The 24,781-nt window shown below is 39.5% G+C and overlaps 1 protein-coding gene across 1 annotated transcript in view; it reads right to left on the bottom strand.

Moving 5' to 3' along the window:
- LOC148756424 (ankyrin repeat domain-containing protein 26-like) overlaps positions 1-24,781 on the bottom strand; it is a 122,894-nt gene that overhangs the window by 53,395 nt on the left and 44,718 nt on the right. Inside the window, exons 12-16 of the mRNA XM_088788969.1 lie at positions 18,595-18,771; positions 17,736-17,938; positions 14,919-15,092; positions 9,841-10,043; positions 8,416-8,641 (exon numbers count right to left, since the gene is read on the bottom strand). Of these exons, the coding sequence (XP_088645095.1) occupies positions 8,416-8,641; positions 9,841-10,043; positions 14,919-15,092; positions 17,736-17,938; positions 18,595-18,771 (983 nt within the window). The remainder of the gene's footprint in view (positions 1-8,415; positions 8,642-9,840; positions 10,044-14,918; positions 15,093-17,735; positions 17,939-18,594; positions 18,772-24,781) is intronic.

Below are 24,781 nucleotides of genomic sequence, written 5' to 3'. Positions count from 1 at the left end.
ATTCCCTCAGCTTCTGTATGTCTGGAAAGGTCTTTATTCCTCCTTCATATTTAAAGGATATCTTTGCTGGATATATTATTCTTGGCTCATGATTTCTCTCTTTCAATAGTTTGAATATTTGGTTCCACTCCCTCCTGGCTTGTAGAGTTTCTGCTGAAAAATCTGATGATAATCTAATGGGCTTTCCTTTGTAAGTTACCGTCTTCTTTTCCCTGGCTGCCTTGAGGATTCTTTCTTTGTCGTTGATTTTAGACAGTTTCAATACAATGTGCCTTGGAGAAGGCCTGTTGGGATTGAGGTAACTAGGTGTTCTATTTGCTTCTTGGATTCGAGGGTCCAGTTCTGTCCACAAATTTGGGAAGTTCTCATCGACAATTTGTTTGAATATATTCTCTGTTCCCTTCTCTCTTTCTTCTCCTTCTGATATGCCCATTATTCTTATATTGCTCTTTCTGATGGAGTCAGAAAGTTCTTGTAGAGTTCTTTCGTTTCTTTTAAGTCTCAAGTCTCTTTCTTCTTCTATCTGTGTCATTTCCAGGTTTTCTCTCTGAGGGCAGATCTATGAATCAGTGTTTAAAATTATATCCAAGTGTTATGGCACTATAACCATTGTAATAAATCCAAATATTGCTCATAACAATAGCAGCAGATATCAAAATGATGCCTGTCTAAAGCTTGAGGTTCATATATGGTGATAAAAAATGAAAAATAGAAAAATAAAGCTATCAGTTAACACCATCGAAGTATTAATGACAACTTTGTTGTTTGGGTGTTGTTAAACACTGGTATTTGGATAGTTTGAGTACATAAAATGCAATACATCTTGTTTTCATTTCATTGCAAAGTTAGTTAGATGCCAAGAAAATAGTTTAAAATACTATTAGGTTTGTGCAAACATAATTGTGATTTAAAGGGATAAAAACAACTGAAAACACCTCAATTAATTTTGCACCTATACACATATGATGCAAAATAAATTTTCCTATACACATGTGATACAAAAGTATTTTCCTTTAATAAGGACTTCGCATGTCATATGCTTTGGGATGCAATTAAAATGTTATTTAAACAGCCCAGTAAATACACTTGTATGACTTATATTTTAGATCATATACTTTTCGTTCAAAATTTGGACATATTATTGTTTTGCATTCTTAAGTTCATCATCAATAGATAATGGAGGAAATGTTCGATTGGATTCAGATTCAAATTCAGCAGCATCTGGAAAGAAAAAGAAAGAATTATGTTCTTTAAAATACAACTAAGTATAAGCGTTAAGAAGAATGAAAAACCTATATATGAGGCAACAGTGCACAATAGGAGATCATATTCAATATAATTTGCCCACGGCTGCACACTGACTTAACTGCTATTGTTAAGTACCAGAGCTTCTGGTTGTGTCGTTCTTCATCCCTTTATTGACAAGGTCGTACGACAAGCACTGAAGTTACAAGGTGAAGAAGACACGGTCCACCCCTGACCCATCATCTACTATAAACTGAAGGAACAGATGAACAGGCGATTTCCATGCAGAGTCCCCTATACCACACAAATGCACAACAGGACGCGAGTGGGGCACACGGAAGGGACACCCCAGTATTGATTGTCTGTTCTCTGGTGGAGGTCATACGGAAGTTGATGCCTGAAGGACAAGGACAGAGGAGGCCAGCTAGAGGGAAGAAGCAGATGCCAACTAGAGTGGGGGAGAACACTTACGGAATGAGAAGTGGTCTAGTTTAGGTAGATGCTAGAGCAAAGGCGCAAACAAACGAGGCTTGGTAGCAAGACACAAGGCTGAAATATTTGGTGAGAACTAAATTGATGTGGGTGTTTTCATTCCATGCAAAGGAATTCGGAGTTTCTCCTGAGGGTACATGGCAAACTAATGACACAGTCAACGACTGCAGATTTAAATGTCACCCATGAGGTGACAGCTACAGTGTTTCCCCCAAAATAAGACTAACCGGAAATTGAGCCCTAATGCGTCTTTTGGAGCTATAATTAATGTAAGACCTGGTCTTATTTTCGGGGAAATATGGTAGCTTGGCCCTCCCAGGAGGTACCGTATTTCCCCGAAAATAAGACCGGGACTCATTAATTTTTGCTCCAAAAGACACATTAGGGCTTATTTTCCGGTTAGGTCTTATTTTCGGGGAAATGCCATATGTGAACAGTAATTGCCTAAATATCACTAGATAAGTCTGGGTATTGGGCCTTATATCACTGGCAGAAACATGAGAAGTTGATGACGCCCAGTTTTCAATGTGCAGGCAGACAGTTCCATAGGGATGGCAGAAGAAAGGAAGGGGACAGACCAGAAATAAAAAGCGATACATAGACTCTTGAGATATTTAGAAAGATATACAATGTCGTAAATACTCATACGACCTTGTCTCACTATAAATGTTTATGCTTTCACCTTTTTTATTTGCTATGAAGAAAATATGTAATGTAGTATCTATTATCAGAACATGGAAAGGGATGCCATTTACTATTTACATTTTATTCCAGAAATCAATGATATCTAACTTGAATTAATACATTTTGGCAACATACCTTTCTGTCAACTTATACTTAGTTCTTTCTCCAACTCCTGCAACAACTGAAATAAATCAAATTTTATTATAGCATTTAAGGTAAACAATAGACTTTATTGTAGAAATGACATATATCTTATGAAATGTGCTCTTTAAATGATACCTTTAGAGACTAGACTTAACGTACAGATTGTATAAATACAAAAAAGTTAAAAAATGAGTAAAATAAATTACTGCCTATTTTGATTTTACACAATAGAGACCATCTATATGAGATGCTATTTAGATTAATCTGACCAACAGTGCAATTGATACTGGTCTACCGAAGATACATAATTTCCAAAGGGTGCCGTTTGATTTGATTGGTACAAAGAAGTTTAAACAGGTCAAGTCATATTTTACACTGAATGCAGTACTTTGCAATTCTTAGAAAAACTGTCCTTTATAAATGTTTCTTGTTTTCTGTTTTTACTTTAATGGACTTTTCCTCAAAATGAGCTTTCCATTCTTGCACTTCTAGAAAAGTAATCTTAAGGTGTATTCTAGGCTATTCATTTTTCAGCATAGAACCTTAAAGACATAAAATCATGAAAGTGGTACTGTGATGTCATGTGAAAATTCTACTGACAGAAACAATACCCAAAACGATTTTGCCATCTATGACTGAAACATTACTGTATTCGTATGGACAGAAAGATTTCCGAAAAGCTGCTTGAATAAAGTATGACCGAGAGCCAGTTTTCAAATTTACTTTCTTATTCATGACTTTGTAGAGTTAGAAACAAAAAACAATATATAATTCTTTAAATGTAACTTTATTCTTTAGAAATCAGGTCCAATTTTCAAAACACTCAAGTAGCTGTAGCTATAGTCTATTTAATAATAAAATGTGTGGGAATATTTCACATTACAAGTGTCCCACTCTAGAGTGTTCTTACTTAAACCTTTCTTCTGAAAGCTATCCTCTCACTAAGTGTCCAAAGGAGTGCTTAAAATAATATCCAGAATCTAATAGATATTGTGGTGACAGCAATGTGACACCCAATCCCTGTACAAATTAGGGGTGAAGACAAATTTGTTGGCCATCATGTTTTCCAATATTTGCATAACACTTTTTTCTGAATGGCTTGATAGACAGGACTTATAACATGAATAATGTGACAACAACATCACTAGACAGGCCGTGTAAAATCAATAACTAAATACCCTATGAAGGGAGAGGACTTTCATGAAACAGTTTTAAGTTACTGTTAATCAACAATATAAAATGTAAATCACATTTTTACACGACTTGAATTGAGGAACTACCAATGTAGCATTATTATTATTTTCCCCCAAAACAGCTCTTTTCCTAAATATTTACTTCAGCACCTTCTACCATGTTTCCCCAAAAGTAAGATGTAGCTGGACCATCAGTTGTAATGCGACTTTTGGAGCAAAAATTAATATAAGACCCAGTCTTATTTTAATATAATATGAGACGGGGTCTTATATAATATAAAATAATATCAGACCGGGTCTTATACTAATGTTTGCTCCAAAAGACACTTTAGAGCTGATGGTCCAGCTATGTCTTATTTTCGGGGAAACACGGCATGTTTATTTCTAGGTGAGGAGTGTGTTCAGATGGTGGAAGTAGCTTGAAGTCCAACATTAATAAGGAGAACACGTCTGCAGTCTCATTTATACTTTTCCATTCATCAAATATATAGAAAGGTGAGAAAACTATACACAAAAGAATGTACCAGCAAACTTTAATCCAAAGGATTGTAGCTAGAAGGATTTTCTCACAACTGGCAGTTCTCACTACACTACGTCTCGGAGAAAGCTCAGGTCCCATGGGGACACCCACGGATTAGCACAGCTTAGGAGCCTGCATCCCTCCTTAGCCAGGTAGTGCTACGGTCTCTGCTTTGTTTTGTTTTGTTTTAATTGGGGACTATCGAGGAACAGTTTGCTTTTCCAGGATGTCAAGCCGTTTTTTTTCAATCTAGTTGTGGATGGTGCATCTCACTGGCCAATGTGGGACTCGAACCGGTTACCTTGGTGTTATGAGCACCTCGCTCCAACCACTGAGCCAACCAGCTGCCCACCAGCAGCCCAATTCCAAGCTCAAGCCGTTGCTTCTCACGGGTCTATGTGGGAATCAAACTGGCAACCTTGGCGTTATGAGCACCGTGCTCCAACCATTGAGACAACCGGCTGCCCACCATGGTTCACCTACAAGCTCAAGCCGTTGTTTTCAATCTAGCGGTGGAGGGCGCAGTTCACTGGCTCATGTGGGAATCGAACCGGCAACCTTGTCGTTAAGAGCTTGCAGTCTACCCAACTGAGGCATCAGGCCGCCCGTGGTCTCTGTTTTTACATACCGTGTTTCCCTGAAAATAAGACGTAACTGGACAATCAGCCCTAATGCATTTTGGAGCAAAAACAAATTAAGACCTGGTCTTATTTTACTGTAATATAAGACAGCGCATGATACGAGATATGATATGTTATGACATGGCATGACGTGACCTGACATGACATGATACAATATAATATCGGATCTTATATTAATTTTTGTTCCAAAAGACATATTAGAGCTGATTGTCCGGCTAGGTCTTATTTTTGGGGAAACACAGTAATAGAATTTTAAACAAAACAATTTTCTCAAAGAACAGTACTATTCTTTGAGAAAAAGCATATTTTTCAAGTCTGAAAGTCACTGATTTAGTGAAAGTCCCTAATTTTACATGAGAGGCAACCAAGGCTCACAGAGATTATAGGTCACCTGAGGTCACCAAACCAATGAGCTGCGGGCCAGGAATGGGATAAGTCTTCCTTTTGAGGCTAGAGTGCTATGCCAGCTGCTACCTCGTATTAAGGAAAATTCCATCGATTTCTAAGTACAACTCAAAGAAAATGAATACGTAAACCTTTGTCATGGAGCTCAATAATGTTGATGCATGAGAAACAAAACAGTAGCTTTCTAACTCAAGTATAAGCTTTAAAGTCAGGAATAAAAACAAAGACACAGATTAATATCACAACTCCTATTAACAGAAGTCAACATACTCAGTTTATAAAGCATAAACACTTCTAAACACAGAACACGGAACTTGAAGGAGAAAATCATGAGTTAAAGAAAGCAAACTCAAGTTGAGGAAATTCTTCCTTAAAATGACTTTTCTTTTCCTCAGAATCAAACTTGACTGACCTATATAAACCAGCACAGGTATTATTCATGTTGGGGGTTAACTATAGCAAAATTGGAAACACAAAACAGATTTCTCTTCACCATCTAGTGCACTTCTGTCCAATCTCACATCGTCACAACCATATCATAAGTCTTTCCAGGGTTCTGTAGTGAGTTGGGACACTTATCTCTGGATCCTGACAGAGTTGGTGCTTTTTCATCTCTTATTCAGCCTTGCATCATTGGGCAACCCAGCGCCTCACAAGGGAACAGCGTTGGCCTTGGAATGAGGACATTGACTTTAACAAAAACGGTTTTTCAATTTATGAGGAAATACTGAAAACTAAACACCTCTTTCCTACCAAAAAATAATTAAAGGAAAAATGTCCACAAGCATATTCTCTTGCATTGCTTATGCCTTTACACTCTTTCATCTTCTGATTTCTGTGGTGAAACTACTGAGAACATTTTAATTGTGCATCACGCTTAACAATTTACAGAAGCATGGGACATTCACTTTCTTTTGGTACCCAGTCCTTCCTCCAGGTTCACCACTCTGAAGGACGTGGACTCCATTTAGCCGAAGGGCTGTCCGAAAGCCCTTGGCTTTGCTCTCCTATGATGTTTTAAGGGGAAGCTGAATGAAAACACAGGTTGGAGCCCCGTTTAGCACAGGCCTGTGCTATTTTTCTCTGCGTTAAGAAGGCCACAAAACACCATCAAACACACAAACCACCTTGCATTGATTGAAATGAATATTCTTTGGAATGATGTAAACATCATGTCAAGAGAGACAACCCCTTTCTATCTCCACCGATATCTACAACTCATCGGGCATCTACAGCCCAAGAAAGGTTCTTCTGCTCAACACACTACAATTCCTTAAAAGACCACACATCTGTATAAGGGAAGGAGGGTGCACTGGATGTGAAAGGGAGGCAGGATGGAGGAAAGGACAGGGACAGGCCCACAGCCGCAGTTCCAGGTGGACAAGGCTGAGCCTGAAGCCCCAGCAAAGGCAGTAGCGGTGGAGGGGACGGGTCAGCTCCCACATCACAGCCCAGGGGAGGCTAAGCAGGGCAGCAGCAGCATCCCCCCACCTCCCCAAGAATCCCCACCCCTCTCCAGATGCAGCAGTGCTGGCACCACCAGGGACCAGTAGCAGCAGCAGAAATACTTCTCCAGCCTCCACCCACAGCACAGTGCTACCAGGGCCACAGGGAGCCAGGTGGGCTCAGTGGGCTCAAGACAGACTCGCCTCAACCAGCCCCTTCCCCTGTTCCCTCCCACGGGGCTGGTGCCCAGAGACTCTGGTGGTCTGGATAAAGCGGCAACACCCATCACCCTGGTCACCCAGGCCAGCATAACCACACTCACAGCTAAGCCCCCACACGTGGACACCCCAGGCTCAAGTAGCACCAGTGAGAGAAAACAGAAACTGTGCTATTGCATCAGCTACTGAAAAACAAAACAAAGACGTCTAGTTATCTGCCTGTTGAATTGCTTGAATCAAATTTTACATAAATAAGAAAGTGTTCACTACTTCAAATGAGCCTGCAGAGGAACAAGCCATCCAGCAGCATGAACACCCAAGGTGACACGGTAACACTGAGACAATGACACTTCCCCAGAAACCAAGTCAAAGTCACGGAAAATTGTGATTTATGTGATAGAGATTTCAAAATAGCAGCCATGAAGAATCTCAATGAGATACAAGAAAACTCACAAGGCAGTTCAATGAGTTCAGGAGTAAAATTATTGAACAGAAGGAGTACTTTATCAATGATATGAAAACTATAAAAAAGGTCCAAACAGAAATCCTGGAGCTGAATGAAGAACTCAAGAAATGAGATAAAAAATGGACATTTTAATAACAGTATGACACAAAGAAAACAAGCTGGTATTAAAGACGCCATATCATTGCCACCTCAGTCATCAATAATTCAAGTGATGCCAAGATGTACAGATATAAGTAACTTCATTTTAAAAATTCGAATATATTTGCTCAATTTACCTCTTTAGAAAACGTACTATTGCTTAGCAAGATATTTTATTTTATTATTGCCTTTAAGCAAGACATTTTAAATCATCGAAATAAAAAATGCTATAAGTAAAATAGAAATTAAGGATGTACTGTCATGTAAAAAGATGACAACTTTTAACTTAAAGAGACAAATTAATCTGTTCAGTGTTACAAGTTTGCTGAATTCATAAAAAGGATCTACCTTGGTTTCACTGAAATAAGAAATATCCACGTATAGTTAGTGAATGTCAATCATTCACTTACACTTAGGGGTGGCAAAACTGGGCTGTAGGAAAACTAAATTTGTTATAAACCATCACCAAATTAAAGACAATGCAGAAGTAAGCCAAAGCATCTCAAAGCATACCGTTCGTTGTTAGGCAATAATATTTCATTTGTAAAATCTAATTGAAAAGCAGCTTTTCCAGAAATTTAAACTGTGTCAGTTAATTACATTTATTGAACACAGTTAATGAGAGGTCGCTCTTAAAACATGGGAGATGCAGGGACTTACAAAAGATTGTAAAATTTCTGTCTCCTTTCGACATTAGCACACATAATTATGCCTTTTCCGTTGTGTGCATTAGTCAATGAAACAACTAAGAATCTCACCAAGTTAAGAACAAGAATTATCTCGGAAATCTGAAACCCAAAGGAAAGAAGATAATATAACTCACCTTCCTCAAGTTGCTCAACGTGCCATCATTAGAAGTCTGTGGGGTTGACGTAAGAATCACCAACTGTCCTCTTGGAGCAGGGTTTCCTGGAGGTAAGAACCGATCATGTAGCCTTCCAATACAAGGTGGCAGCAGGTCTGGCCTCCTAGGAGTGGTGCTGAGTGAAGGGTTCTGTGGTGCCTTCGTGAGAAGGAGGGTTCTCATCTCTGCCAGTGTGTCATCAGTCCTGTGAAGATTGTAAGAGCAAAGACTTAGTACTTTATTTTTCCTTAATGATTTGCATTTTTTAATGTTGCCATAATAGTAAGTGGAATTGCCCATGAAACGAACACTGAACATATGTCAGGGCAGACCTACCATGTGCAGGGATAGGTTTCAAATCGTTCTAAGTAAGCACATATCTTTCTATGGGGAAGCCAGACTAAGAAGTAATTCAAAGTAGGGAGGGGGAGGAAAAGGGCTATCACTGATGTCCACGGCTTCACAGATAATACTTGCTGCCTTCTGGAATGGCTGAACCAATAAGATTCTTGAGGATTGCCATGAGACATACATAGTAAACGAGTTTAGAAATTTTTTTTTAAATCCCACCAAGATATTTTCAAGCATTTGCTTTCACTTCCCTAGGCTAATCCCCTCATCACCCTGAAGAAATTAACCGTTTGGCACTGAGGCGTCATTTAGAACAATGGCCTCTGGGGGAGAACAAGAGAGCCTGGTTGGTGATCATACTGAACTGAAACAGCTCCGGAGGCGTGTAGCTTATAACACTGTTACCAAGGCACTGGAGGTGCGATCTGCCCTTTCTGTCTTCCACACACCCCCTTAGGCTGACCACCTCATTTTTTTAGCCACTTCGTAGGTTACACTACCCTTCACCCCTATGTTAACCTTCTCCTATATGTCACATGTATGCCTTTGTGTACATCAGAAGAACTAGAAAAAGCAGCTTGTCTGAAAGCGACCTCTAGAGATAATAACACAGAGCACAATAAGAGAGGGTACATTTACCAAGTGCCAGAATATGCAGAGTACTTAAGCCTTTGGGTTTAAGTGGTTATCTTATAATAAATAGTTACCTCATTAAAAACTATTTAGGGAATTCTGACAAGAAATTATATAATAAACAGCGCTGTCTAAATCATAAAGCTTCAAAAACACTTTGCTTAAAGACTGGTAGATCAGATTAACTCTATGAAAACCGCGAGAAGGAAAAATACAGTCACGTAAAACCAAAAATGGGGAGAGATGCATCCTGAACTAACATTTTAAAAGTAATTTATTCACTAACATCATTTTCCAAAATTATACTATTTAGTAAGCTTTCACTTCCTGTTAATCTCGGGAATCTGCCTGGATAAAAATTATACTTTAGAGGCAAATTAATGAGCTCGATTGGTTTTCTCTGACTTTGTTTGGACTTACTTGTTTAGTTCTTTTTCCAATGATGTTCTAAGTTTTAATTCCTCAAGGTAGAGGTGCTTACATTCTTCCAATTCTATTTTAGAAGAAGTTTGCACTTTGCAGAGTTCAGATTCCAGACGTTTCACTCTGAGTTCCAGGTCACTTATGGAAGCACCATCATAGTCATTTAGCGGGTCTACGTTTTCTTGAGATGTTGCTTGTTCCTAAAGCCAACGGAAAGGATACATTTTAAAAATAATTATAAACTGAATAATTACAGTCTATTTGTATTCCTAATAGTCTCGTTTTCTATCAAGTGGTCTTAAAAATAAAATGATTTTCCCGAAAGAATGATTCTCAAAGATCAACTGAGTGATAACAATGATGGGAACTGAAATATTAAAAAGGAGAAGCAAATCCCACCTTAGTTCTAGAAATCTAAAAAATAATAATAATAACTGCTTTTAAGGGGAGTAGAGGAATCACATACAATATGTATATCTAAAACGTAATTTGCAGTGAAATGCATAAGGCATGTTAAAAATCAATGAATTAATCTGTAAAAATAGATTTAAAAATTTTTTTCTACTACATCCCATCTTGCTCAGTCTTCAATATCCCAGAATTTATAGTGTTCTGCTTCACTCTTTTCTACCACATTCGTCACTATATGAATTTTGAGGTTTAATAATTCTTGTCTCCACTTTTTATTCTCTAGTTTTTCACATGACTTTTGTACTCCTTTCATAGATAATACCTCCTGTTTAAGATTGATTTTCTTCCACAAGATGTACACATCTTTTTTAAAAAAACTTTTTAAAACAAAATTTATTTTTTAAATTGGGGACCAGTGTTTTTTCCAGGACCCATCAGCTCCATGTCAAGTAATTGTTTGCAATCTAATTGTGGGATGCACAGCTCGGCTCCAAGTCAAATCGTTCTCTTCAATCTACTAGTTATGGAGGGTACAGCTCACAGACCCATGCGGGAATCGAACCGCCAACCTTGGTGTTATGAGCACTGCACTCTAACCACTGAGCCAATGGGCTGGCCGCCCACTGGGGGCTCAGCTCCAAGAACTAGCCATTGTTTTCAATCCAGCTGTGGGGGGTGTAGCTAACTGGTCCATGTGGGAATCGAACCAGCCACCTTGGTGTTATGAGCACAATGCTCTAACCATTGAACAAAGTGGCCACCCCACAGATGTAGACATTCTGAAAATGCAGTTTCCAGTTTTGCTGTGAGATCCTCGTTTTGAATGAGTAAGATAGTATAATTTGGTTACAAAGGAAGTTGACTGAGAATAGTCTAACCACAAACCAGGATCAACTTTTGAAATAAATTCAATTGCAATAAAATGTCATCGATACTGCAGCAGAGTCTTAGAATGTGGAACCTTGAATTACTCGGAATGAGGAACAAAGATATAAGCACCAGGAGTCTCAAAAATGCATCCTTTATTGTCATCGACTTTGCCACACAACATCTGCACTTAATTTTCTACCATTTCTTGAATGATTGTTTCATGTCTTTCTTCTATAAAATGACTATAAGTCACCTCTGAGTTTATAGTCTCTCACCTGTTCCCCATTATTTCTTAAGAAGTGGTAGGGAGTTACAAGTAACCCATCTTGAGTTACTTCGGCCTCTGTCAGCTACAAATGTTTCATGGTAATTTGAATTGCTTTCCAAGAAGAAATGATTCCCAAGGTCAAGGAGAAATCACATCTCACACTATGAATGTTTAGCGAGATGATTGCTACATTTTTTTTCAACAACAAAAAAAGTCTGAATTTGATAATGCTGTCTTGTAATCCTCTCTTTTTGTTTTTTTATTTTTTTGTTGTTGATTTGCATGACTTCCTTGTATATTTTGGATATTAGCCCCTTATCGGAGGCACTGTTGGCAAAAATCTTCTCCCATTCAGTTGGTTGCCTCTTTATTTTGTCGATGGTTTCTTTTGCTGTGCAGAAGCTTTGAAGTTTCATATATTCCCATTCATTTATTTTAGCTTTTACTTCCATTGCCTTTGGAGTCAAATCCATAAAATGCTCTTTGAACCCAAAGTCCATAAGTTTAGTACCTATGTTTTCTTCTATGCAGTTTATTGTGTTAGGTCTTATGCTTAAGTCTTTGATCCATTTTGAATTAAGTTTGGTACATGGTGACAGATAGCAGTCCAGTTTCATTCTTTTGCCTGTGGCTTTCCAATTCTGCCAGCACCATTTATTGAAGAGGCCACATTTTATCCATTGTATGTTTTTTGCTTCTTTGTCAAAAATTATCTGTCCATATTTATGTGGTTTTATTTCTGGGTTATCAATTCTATTCCATTGGTCTATGTGTCTGTTTTTCTGCCAATACCATGCTGTTTTGATGATTATAGGCCTGTAGTACAAGCTAAAGTCAGGGAGTGTGATACCTCCAGTATTGTTCTTTGTTCTTAAGATTGCTTTGGCTATTCAGGGTCTTTTGTGGTTCCAAACAAATCTGATGGTTTTTTGTTCTATTTCGTTAAAATATGCCATTTGGATTTGATGGGGATTGCATTGAATCTGTGTATTGCTTTGGGTAATATGGCCATTTGAACTATGTTGATTCTTCCAATCCATGAGCACGGAATGTCTTTCTATTTCTTTGTGTCTTCTTCAATTTCTTTCAAAAATGTCTTATAGTTTCCAGCATATAGGTCTTTCACATCCTTGGTTAAGTTTATTCCTAGGTATTTTAATCTTTTTGCTGCAATTGCAAAAGGAATTGTTTTTTGTATTTCTTTTTCTGATATTTCATTGTTAGTATATAGGAAGGCAATGGACTTTTGTGCGTTGATTTTGTAGCCAGCAACTTTACTGTATTCGTTGATTATTTCTAATAGCTTTTTGGTGGAGTCTTTAGGGTTTTCTATATATAGCATCATGTCATCTGCAAAGAGTGATAATTTAACTTCTTCATTCGCAATTTGGATGCCCTTTATTTCTTTCTCTTGCCTGATTGCTCTGGCAAGGACTTCCAACACTATGTTGAAAAGCAGAGGTGATAGGGGAGAGCCCTGTCGTGTTTCTGAATGTACAGCAAATTTTTTACCATTAATTTATGAGATTAGCTGAGGGCTTGTCATATATGGCCTTTATTATGTTAAGGTATTTCCCTTCTATACCTATTTTTATTAAGTGTTTTAATCATAAATGGATGTTGTATCTTGTCAAATGCTTTTCTGCATCAATTGATATAATCATATGATTTTTGTCCTTTATTTTGTTTATGTGATGTATCACATTGATGGATTTGCAGATGTTGAACCATCGTTGTGCTCCTGGGATGAACTCCGCTTGGTTGTGATGAATAATCTTTTTAATGCATTGTTGTATTCGATTTGCTAGAATTTTGATTAGTATTTTTGCATCTGTATTCATCAGAGATATTGGTCTACAGTTTTTTTTTGTGTTGTCCTTACCAGGTTTTGGTATCAGGGTAAAGTTGGACACATAAAATGAGTTGGGGAGTACTGTCTCTTCTTCAATTTTTTGGAATAGTTTGAGCAGGATTGGTATTAGATCCTCTTTGAAGGTTTGGTAGAATTCACTAGTGAAGCCATCTGGTCCCAGACTTTTGCTTTTGGGAAGGTTTTGGATGACTGATTCAATTTCCTTACTGGTGATCGGTCTGTTTAGATTTTCCAGTTCTTCATGGTTCAGCCTAGGAAGGCTGTATGTTTCTAAGAACTTGTCCATTTCTTCTAGGTTATTGAATTTGGTGGCATATAGTCCTTCATAGTATTCTTGGATGATCCTTTGTATTTGCATCGTGATAAATTCCCCATTTTCATTCTGATTTTGTTAATCAGTGTCTTCTCTCTTTTTATCTTAGTGAGTCTAGCATGTGTGTGTGATGACGACGATGGGGATGAAAGACAGTTAAACAGTCATCCTTCATAGTGGGAGATCAATAAACTACGTTTACAATAGGGGGGGAAATTTTAAGTAGCTATGTAAGCCTGTTATGTGGAGGTAAATATGGAAAGGACCAGCTAAGTATGTTGAAAGTGGTTATCTGGGGAAGCAGGAAAAGCAGGTGGGGGTGTGGCCAAGGACCTGCTGTTTTTCTATACAAAGCTTGTGGAACAACCGATTCTTAAACCGTGTGAATGCAAAACTGATTTTTAAAAAAGAACTTAGTGGTGATAAAAAGTAAAACAAGCAATATTGCTATCTTGCAAATTGCCAAACCTAACTGTTGCACAGGCTCAGTTCCTGGCTCAGCAAGTAAGTGGGTTAGGAGCCATTTGGTGCAGGGTTGAAGGAGAGCCTTTATCATACCACTCACACATCCACAGTGTTTTGACCTACATTTGAATTACAGCTTGTTTTCATTTTCTAGGGCGAATTTTCCAATCTGGGTTGAATTTCCTTGCTACTTCTCAATTTTCCTGGGTCACACTTCTTACACACTTCCCCTCTCCTTACTGGCTGTCAGTTTAAGTTTGTTAAGAAAACACAAATTACGTGACATATTAAACTTGACAAACAACGAAAGAAAGACAAACCACCTAAAATGTTTCAGAATAAATTTCACACTCTCTAAACCCCTATTTCTTGTGATTAATGAAAATGAAGATTAACTTATTTATTTGAGAAAAGCACATGCTGAACTTGGGATGTGTTTTCATCATATTTTATACAGCGTGTACATCAAGCCAGGATGTTCAGGTGTCAGGGATTTTATTTCTAGGTTCCAGCCCTGCCTTAGTTAGGAGGAGCTCATCAACCTGATACCCACATAGAAAACATTAGTCTTGGCAACTAATCACCGACTTGCGGGTTGTTAAAGACTGAGAAGGTGGTTAGTCAGGACAGGCTGGAAAAAAGAAGGACGATCTCTTTTGTCATAAAAGGTAATCAATATTTTTCCATTTCAGCAATGATAACCCTTACAAGCATTATGTTATACTTAAGAAATAAGAGCCAATTTATCTTTGCTACACTGAAATTTTCCCACTACTTGGCTCCTCTGTGTTGAAAAGAAATAGTGGTATTTGTATCAACTGTCCGGGTGAGGTTTTGTAATTTGCTTAACACAAAACCAAAGCCAGAACACTTACGGCCATCCTAACTTCAACAAAGGAGTCTTCTGAGTGGCCGCTTGAGTTCAGCTTGAGCTGTAATTCAGACACCATGCCCATCAGATCTGCCATTTTAGCTTGAAGGCGCGCCGCCTGGGTCTTTAGCTGTTCCATTTCCTGTTCTGCTACTGCTTTGGGGTCCCCAGGTGGGTCCTGGAAATGACAAGGAACAAAGCAAATTAACTAATCAATCCAAGAATCTGGCCGTCAAACTCCAGTGCTCCACACCCACTGGGAAGGCAGTTTCTCAACATCTTTGTCCCCTGTGCTTTACAATAGAATATTCTAGCTTGTCCTTGGCAATTTTTTTTTGACATAACATTGAAAACGAACATTTTCATATCATTTTATTGTATTGAAATAATAGCAAATTAAAATAACCTCATGAAAGAAAGGCTTCCTCAGCATGCTGGAATAATCTGATATTATGAAAATAACCAACCAGACCTTGGCAATGGTAGACTTGCAAGTTTTAGTCCAGAATATCAGAAAATAAGGACAAATGCTGCCACAATTCAACCTCTTGCATTTTATTTTCCTCTACAAATGCATACCCACCCCCTCGCTCCCCATACCTGTCATGTCCACTTAGAAGCCCAAGCATCAAGGACATCACTTGGCACAGTGACAGCAAAACACAATGAAAGGTCCAAAATTCTCCCAGGTATATAGTCTGGATACTATAATACTCTGGGTTGGTGCTTTAAGATGCTAAGCTTAAGTCTGGTGAGAAATAAGCTGACTGAAAGTTCAGAGGCTGGTATGAAAGCTCAAAAAATTAAATTTCAGCCTCTGTAAACATGGATAGTTCAGCAATACATCAAGTACATGTTGTGTTCAGCCAGATGCAATTACTGCATATGACAAAGTCACAAGACAGACCCTGTTTAGATGCAGCCTTTTACTTGGGAGCAGGGAGAAGAGACTCGACTCCACACTCAGCTAATCAGTGTATGTGCTGCCTTGAGCAGATTCACTTAATGTCTTGGCCTCAGTTTACTTGAGTTAGAAAGAAAGACATGGCACACAGGGTCTCTGGTCCCTTCCAGCTCTGACCTTCTTGGCCTCTCTGATTTCCTCCTCAGGAAACCTTCACTACTCTTGAGGGCATGGCCACCACCACCAGAAATACGCTTGAGAAGCCCTGATGCTGAGGGCGGATTCCCCCCTGTGGAAACAGCGGCAAAGATGGGCCAGCATGAGTGAGACAAGTCCCAGGCCTTGAGAGCTTTACTAAGTGAGGAAGATGACCGCCTAAACCTAAAAACCACCTCAAGGGAGGGAAGGGTCAGCCTGGGAGGCACAGTCTGGGGGGGAGAAGGCTGATGACCAAGGGTATTAAAGAGCCCCAAGTATCTCATTGTTCCAACACCAAGTCCTTTGTCCCAAGGACTCGTTTCTGAGTCCTGCTTGTAGCTCACTTCGATAGATCACCTGCCCTGAAACAAGCGGTCCAGAGTTTCAACTTCTGATCTCAGCTTCTTCCAATGCTGGGATCGGTAAGAAAACCTACAGGCAGACAATCTCAAACTGCTTCTGGAAGCTTCCTTTTTGGCTTCAATGTGTTTGGCTGAAGCCAACTGTCAGCTCACATCCCAAAAGCCAAGGGAGGAAAACCATACAAGACGTCTTCTTCCAGAGAATACAAAATGACTCATATATCCCAGGTGTAATCATTTCTTCAGAGTATTATACCTCAAAAACATTCAGACAATGAGCGATTTCCCCCCAAAAGTGACGTAACCTCTTCCAACTGGAAGACACGTTGAAGCATCAGATGTGGTAAGCCTTATCCACAGTGAAACATTTCCAACACTAATATAAATGCACTAAAGCTCAATGTTTTCATTGTCTCATGAGCACCAGTTGATGAATAGATCACTGATACAAACTGACACTTTTCTAAACAACTTTTCATCCTTTGGATTATTCTACATCATCCCCTTTGCATTACTTTCTTTCCATGTTAGTCCTCTGTTCGCATTCTTTACCCATTCAAGAAATTAGCGATCATCAAAGTTCAAGGTAAAGTCTCAAGAAAGATCACTGATATCTGGAGTTACGTCCTCCCTGAATCAACCCAGTGCTCTGTCCTCCAAAGAGTTAAGATCCAGGTTTGGAAGAAAATGAACAGCAGATGCGTCCATGTAAACAAATAATACCCAGTGAGCGTTAGCAACCAGGCAGAGGCTGCACATGTGCTCTGCTTTGTTTTTCACTAACATCTTTGATACCCACTCTGCGTTGTGAGCATATTTCCCAGGTTCTTTGGGTCAATGAAAGCACGGCAACCCTATATAATCTTCTATCACAATATACATTTGTTAAACCATCTTTCAGAAGTAAATGTACAATGGAAAGTGATGAATCTATCTTAGACAGAGAGGAAGGACAAGGTCAGTAAGTAAAGCTTCTGAGTAACAGATTTCTTAAAATGTAATCTTATATCACAGACACACTGAAAACTAACACTTGGATGGTTCTAGGCAGAGGTCCTTCTGCACTGTCTATAATGAATACAAAACATTAGTTTATAACTGCAACATTCTTTTGACTATAATCAATATGGTCAAAGCTTTACAAATGTCTTTCCCCCAACAGTAATTTTTCATGACCCTTAAACCTGCAACCAACCTTCTCAGCAAGAACACTTTTTTCAAGGTAATGCAAAACATCTGTCTAACTTGAACCATGAAAGGTTTTGGTCTAGAAGTCAACACAAATAAGGTTCTACAAATAAGATACTACAAATATTAGTAAAAAAAAAAAAAAATCACAGCTTATCAGTCTGCTCACCTGGAATGACCTTTCTGATTTCCCTTTTAGTTTTCCAAGTTCCTCCTTCAAATTTTCAAATTCATGATTCAAAGCCATTAGGCGTTCTTTGGCTTCTTTGCTCTGGATCCCAAAAAAAGGGCGTTCTTCTTTCTGTTTCTCTGTCCAGGCTGAAAACTCCTCAAATCGTCCTTTCAGACCTCGTTCATTTAGCTTCATGGCTTCTGTATGGGGTTCACAGTGAGGGCGTCACACACCAGGGGACTGAAACTGATTTCATGAATCATACTGCCCCTCAGACCCCTTCACCGGGAGGCTCTGGATCTAAAGATGCCACGTTGGGCCTGGGCCCAAGGATCAGCCAGAAGAAGACTGTAGCAAGATGAGGGGCTTTTGTTTTCAGACAGGACCAGCGGGTCTAATGGCATTTCTAGTCCTCATAAGTCTCAAGAAAATAAAATTGGTTCAGGTACCTCCAGATAGCACAAGTACCTGTGTATAACTACAGAGACTAACCCGATTCAAACACAGGTCCTGCCAAAAGCCATGGCTTGAGATAGTAGAATGCTTCCTCTTAACGAGGTAATAATATGTAGGACTAACTGCAATAGTAGCAGCCTTCTTTCTTTTTCCTTTTAAATGGACTAAATGTCAATATGCTATTTCCCAGAGACACATAAAATACTTTTTATACTTACCTTCACCAAAAGTAAACAATGAAAGCAGCTTTAGCCTTACTGAAAGCTTAATTCTGTACTCTTTCTGTCCCCAGGGAACCAGACAGAGAGCAGGGAGTTCACAACAAGCCTTATTACAAAGGGTATTATGTTCAGGAAGGTCCAGGGTGAATGGAGAAACACGGGGGCCAGGTGCTGCTTGCCTTTCAGCAGGTGGTTCTCCATCAGGAGCCCCTTCATTTGCCGCAGCAGCTCCTCTGGGGTGAACGTGTCCAGGTTTGGGGGAGCCAGATTGGGGGGTCCATTTCCTGTGGTTTCGTCGGGGCTGTCCCCCTTTTCAGTTAGGCAGTTAAGCGGTTGCTGGGACATGGCAACAGATCCTATGGAAAAGTTACAAACAGAAAATATAGCTGTCCGTCCTCTGCAAGGGTTCCCCCTGAATCCCACCAAATCCATTAGCAATTGCTAATATGTATTCCAAAAGTTGCCTACTTTCCCTCCCATTATATTTTGAATATTTTTGACTCTTTTAAACAAAGGCATATCCTAGCTCAGTGTGTATGTGTGTGCATGTGTATGCCTGTGCATATGGGTGTGCAGAGGGGTACAGTGAGGAGCTGGGAAATGGAGGAGGAAATAAAGGGCACGGCATCATGATGATCGGGAATCTCAGCAAGACTCATTCAGGAGGATTTCCATATGTACATATTTGTAGATTTGGGCAAAGTATCATTGAGCTGATTTTCCCATGCAAATCATTCCATTCAAGTCTCCATACTGTGGGAGAATTGTGTGGTATGTTAAGTATATTTCAGTAAGCTGTTAATAATCTCCATATTTTATTTCTTGTATTCTTGGCTAAGAAGAAAGGGAGAACTAACATATTTTGGATGCTCACTATGTCCTGAATCACTGCATCAGACACATCAGCTCCTAATCCTCATTGAAACTCCATTATATTTAGTTTACAGCTGACAGAGCTGAGTTCACTGAGGTTTTACAGCTCATCCAAAGTCACTTAAGAAGAGGCACAAACAAGTATCAAGGATGACTCCAAACCCAGGTATATAGGACCATAAAGTGATGACTGAATATTTAGGCTTCAATATTGGATCATTTTGCAAAGCACACTAAAAAGACTAAGAAATCTCGCCTAGTTATTGCATGTTCTGAGACTGTTTTAAGCATACCACGTAACCTGTAGAGGGGGCAAAGCCGACGTCAATAAGACACAAGTGCATCCCAACTCCACTTCTGTAGGGCCTATCACCTGGGCAAACAGAACTCTCCTCTCATGACTGGCTGCATGCTACAGGCAAACATTTTCTTTTACACACTTCATGAAGAAGATGATAAGCCTTTTCATGAAACCCTGCAGTCAGTGAAGACGAGGAGAGAGAAGTACACTCTGATATCTCACTGTATCATCACAACTGAGTGGTCTCCCAGTGCCCATATAAGAAAGGCAACCAACACACTAGTGCAGGACAGTACTTCCTCCTGATCCAACAGGAGGCGGCACCCGGGCTCTCTGGGGGTCCCCTGGCATCAAGAGGCCGGCGACCTGCCTTTGATCTAAAGGTCCTTGTAGGAAATCAGAGATGGAGCTACTACTGATGGGACAGCAGGCCCCCAACAGTGTCACCTGTGTGACTTCTCCCCAGGCAGCTAGCACAAGGAAAGGCATTGTCATGAGATTCTTTAATGAAGATGGCAATGTCAGGAAGTAAAAACACTGATAAAGCACGATATTCAAGTGTGAGCCGTTGAAGGCACCGATGTGTCCCATATCCCAATTCATTTAGCAAAGAGGATACTGCTGACGTGTGCTCTCTGATAGTATCAGGGGACGAGAACGAGCTGCTTTTGTTTTCCAAATAAAATAATCTGGATAAAAATAATTCGGTAAAGCCATTTTCTGGCTTTCCATAAATTCAGTTTTGTACAGAATGATATTGGTGCTAACATTTCATAAAAATGGGTTTTTACTTTATATCAGTGTTCCCATCTATTTTGCAGGGGAATACTAAAGTTCTAGGTGATAGACCTAAAGATAAAATCCTTGTAACGTGTATCATTTACTCGTGCACATTAAATTTCCTCATTGTATTCGATGAGTACATGACACTTCGAAAAAGTAAATGGACATATTTAACAGATTTTTAAAAAGTACCTAAGCAGGTATCTACAAATGTGTTTGGTTCCATTTCATTATACGCACACATTTCTCCTTAATAGTTTTTCCAAGAGAGGGGAAAGAGGAGGAAAGGAGAGGAGAGGGGAGAGGAGAGGGAGGAAAGAAAACCACCCGGATATTTTTCCTCTTTGACTATCCTTTATACCTCTACCAAGTCTTCAGACACACCATAAAGGAGTTAAACAGCTTCTAGTTATTACATTGGTGCTTCTCACTTTTCCAGGTTGCCCAGATTTTATAAGGACACCAGGAAAAAACAACAACAGGGTTATACTAAGGGAGATGGTAGAATAAACACTGGGTGCCACAAACAGATGTGTGACCTCCAGATGTCACCTGACCTCTTGTGATGGTCAGCAAATGTGTCTTATCCAGCAAATGATCATTACAGTAGTTTTCAGCTCAAAAAGTGTTCTTAAGCTTCTAATAAGGTCACAGTCCAACCCATACCATTCAACACATGCACCCTAACAGCCCAGGGCCATGCCACCGTCTCACACTAATAATACACATGCCTATCCTAGCTATAGGAAAGCCTTCGGTATTCAGCATTGTTAGGGAAAATTATTTGGTAATGCAGATGTCACAGTAAATAAAGTTAGCCTGCATGCTGAATATAAGTATGTAAATACCAAAATTATAAGCATGTAAATTAGTACCAAAATTTTACTAAAAGCAATTTAACTGACTTGTGGTGACTCAAAGAGAACTTTATGATTTTAGAATATTTCAAGGGGCCTCATTATGAATTATCACAGTACAGTGCATATGTGAAAGGTCTGTTGGTAGAATGCCAGTTAGAGGGAGTTGAGTCCTCTGTTTTTAACAACACCTTGAGCTGCTTTCAATGAAACAAACACAGAGATGTATTATATATCCTTGCACGCATCTTCAAAGGTTATGGAAATTGGAACTAAGCCATTTATTCCAAGTTCTACCCCATAACAGATTTTTTTCATAAAAGGCCAACTAATGTGGATCTGAAACGTGTCATTTACAAAGGTGATATTTAACTACAGAAGGCTGAATTAATTTAACACAGGATTTGTCAAGATTTCCCTGAAGAGGAAAAAGGAGAGCTGCCTAGAAAGGAAAACGATCAAAAGCAAAATCTCCAGGATCTTATTCCCAGACCCACTATTTGAATTCCTGATTATATTTTTTTATCATTCTTAATTCCAGAGGTCACGTAGTTCTAGCAATGACTTGACTTTGTAGGCATGAACTTAAATCTCATCCCTGAGTTGGGCTTTAAAATGATCCAGTCCAACTCCCTATTCTGGCTCTGGCGGCCCAAGATGGCAGATTAGAAATTTAACCCTGGTCTTGAACAACAACAACCAAAATGTCTCGTCTGGCTTTGTGGCAGATGGTCATATAGACCAGGCGTAAATGTCTTCAATGGCAGGAAATATGAGCAATGATCTTAGCAGGCAACTGCCCATTGTATTACAGGATGGTTCTCATTGCCAGAAAGTCATTTTGTATTCAACATAATCTGCCTTATACTGACTTCCCCCCACTGGACATTGGACCAGTGTAAATACCGTGTTTGCCTGTAAATAAGACCTGGCCGGACAATCAGCTCTAACGCATCTTTTGGGACAAAAATTAATATAAGTCCTGGTCTTATTTTACTATAATATAAGACCTGGTCTTATCTAACATAAAATGATACCGGGTCTTATATTAATTTTTGCTCCACAAGACCCTTTAGAGCTAATTGTCCAGCTAGGTCTTATTTTCGGGGAAACACAATAATACAGAATAAGTCTAACCCTACGCTGGTGTGGTTGATTCTCCAAATCTGCTGATTAAGTTTTCATAGGTTCAATCCCCATGTGGATGAAGAAATTTTAAACAGTGAAAACCTATTTGGTGATTGGAGACAATAGCTGGCTATTGGCAAAGTCTGGTTTGGGTTCACAAGGAAGCTGAGTAAGATTCCAAGACTGCATCAACTAAACCCATCCCCATCCTGGGAAAAGAACTCAAAGTATGCATCCTTCTAGCGGGATAAAAACAACTCTCATCTTTTATGCCAGAAATGCTATCCTGATTTTGTAACTTGCTAATATACGGAAAATGGAAATAGACTTCACCTCATCGCCCCGGGCAGAAACCTGGGAGCTGTGTTTGAGTCTTCCCATTTCCTCTTCCTCCAAGTCTAATGGGTCACTAATGGGTCACCAAAGGGTGTCACTTCCGCCCCCTCTCCATCCTCACCAGCTTAGGTCAGGCCCTTCTTGTCTCGTCTGGACTACAGATATCAACGTCGCACTCCACAGAGTACAGGCCTATTTTGTCCACAGCACCTAGGACATTACCTGACATAGTTGGGGGTCCAACAAATACTTGCTGAATGAAATTTCATAGCCTCCTACACAGTCTGACTCTCAGATCTCCCTCTCAGCCCCACTACCTCCATGGTTTCTTCCCCAACATGAGCTCATGTGCCCGCTTAAAGCCCTTCCCATACAAGACAGAGGTCCAGCTCCTTCCTGAGTGAGACAAATAGGGCCTTTCAGGATCTGGCTGTCACTTAACCACCAATATCATCTCCTGTCGCCATGCCACTCATACCCAGAGGACACTACAGAGCTCACAGTTCCCTGCACTCTTGCTTCTATGCCCTTGCATCTGTGTTCTGCCCTGTGCTTGAAATGAATGGCCGCCTTTTGCCCTGACAAACAGCCACTGGACAGTTCAATGTCCAGGTCAAGTAGATGTCCCGTTCTTTCCTCTGCGTACCCGATAGCGCGTTCCTCCTGTGTTTCACCTCCCTGGCCCTTTTCTGCAAAGTAATCACCCCATGCCCGTCCATCTTCCTGTCAAACTTAGACCCAGGTCTGTATTTCATTCTTCCTAGATGTTGTCACACAGCAGGCCCTCAGGAAATGTTTGTTGAAATGAAAAGAAAATGTAGTTTACCAAGGTATTTTAAAGTCTAACACTAGTAAAACACTTCCTGCTGCGTAGGTGACAAATCCACATGAGTTTCTCTACAGTTCTATGGCATTCACTTCCAGATTCTTAAATTCAACATTTAAAACTTACCTTGAAAATCAGTACTGTTTTTCATGTTACTATTAGGTTGCTGCAAGAGTAATTGAGGTTTTAGTTTCGGAAATAACCTTTCCACCTTAGTCACTCAAGGGCCCCAGTGGTGGCAGCCCCTCACCACTGACACATTTTCACCCCTAAAGCCCAGTGGATAGTCTCACATCAAATTCTACTTAGAAGGCAATCTGGGAGCACACATAATAGCAGATAAGTGACTTTCAGCAAAGATAAATCAGGATGGTCTGGGACAACCTGTTGTTTTCAGTAAGTGAGGATGCTTTCAAATACAGCAGGGTGAGTGTTAAAAGATTACGCCCACCGACATAGCGGTGGTAACGTGAGCAACCAGAGGAAATTACAATGACAGGTGTTTGCAACAACTTCATCCTGGGTCATCCCACAGATGACCCCGCTAATTAAAATTACTGATAATAAGACATGCGTCGATTGCCAAAATGCTAACAAACCAGGTCAATGTGTAGCAAGGAAGGGACAGTACATTGTGAATGGCTGAACAAGGGAACAAAGCACATAAAGCTACTTCGTGTTAGAGAAAGAAGTAGGAGGAATTAAGGCCCATGTAAAGAGTAAGGACTTAAAATGTTCCCTGAGGTAGCAGATGTTAACTTTAAAGCGAACCGAGCAGAGTGAATATACATTTGGTTTTAAACATGTTGAGTGATACAAGTATGTTCTATACCTGATAGAAATTTAGTTAGTTATAAAACCCAAAATCCGTAACCTCAATTTGTCTGAAAAACTACTCTGTTTGCTTTTTTGTTTCTGATAATTGCCTAAAATTCTGGAAAGCTTTTTCTTAAAATGTAGAAATAAAGGAGCAATATATTTTCGTTCATGGTGAAAAAAAAAAAAAAAAGAGTAATTGAGGTGTTTGCATTCATTTTTAACCTTTAAAAACCACAATTACTTTTGCACAAACTTAATGGAAAGATATCTGAACATCATTTCATAACATATATTCTGTTATTCAATCCTCATGCACATCAAAGTGAAAACAATGAGAACTTGTGATACGTATATTTTTTCTGCATGAAATAGATGTTATTTTAAAAACCAACAACAAAGTTTACTTGTTTCGTTTTGCTTTGTATTAACTGTTCCACAGATTC

Source organism: Rhinolophus sinicus, chromosome 12, assembly GCF_057876585.1.
Source record: "Rhinolophus sinicus isolate RSI-liver-muscle chromosome 12, RSI-T2T, whole genome shotgun sequence".
NCBI classification, from domain to species: Eukaryota; Metazoa; Chordata; class Mammalia; order Chiroptera; family Rhinolophidae; genus Rhinolophus; species Rhinolophus sinicus.
Note: the sequence above shows the minus strand (reverse complement) of the source record. Positions and strands in the feature narration are given on the sequence as shown.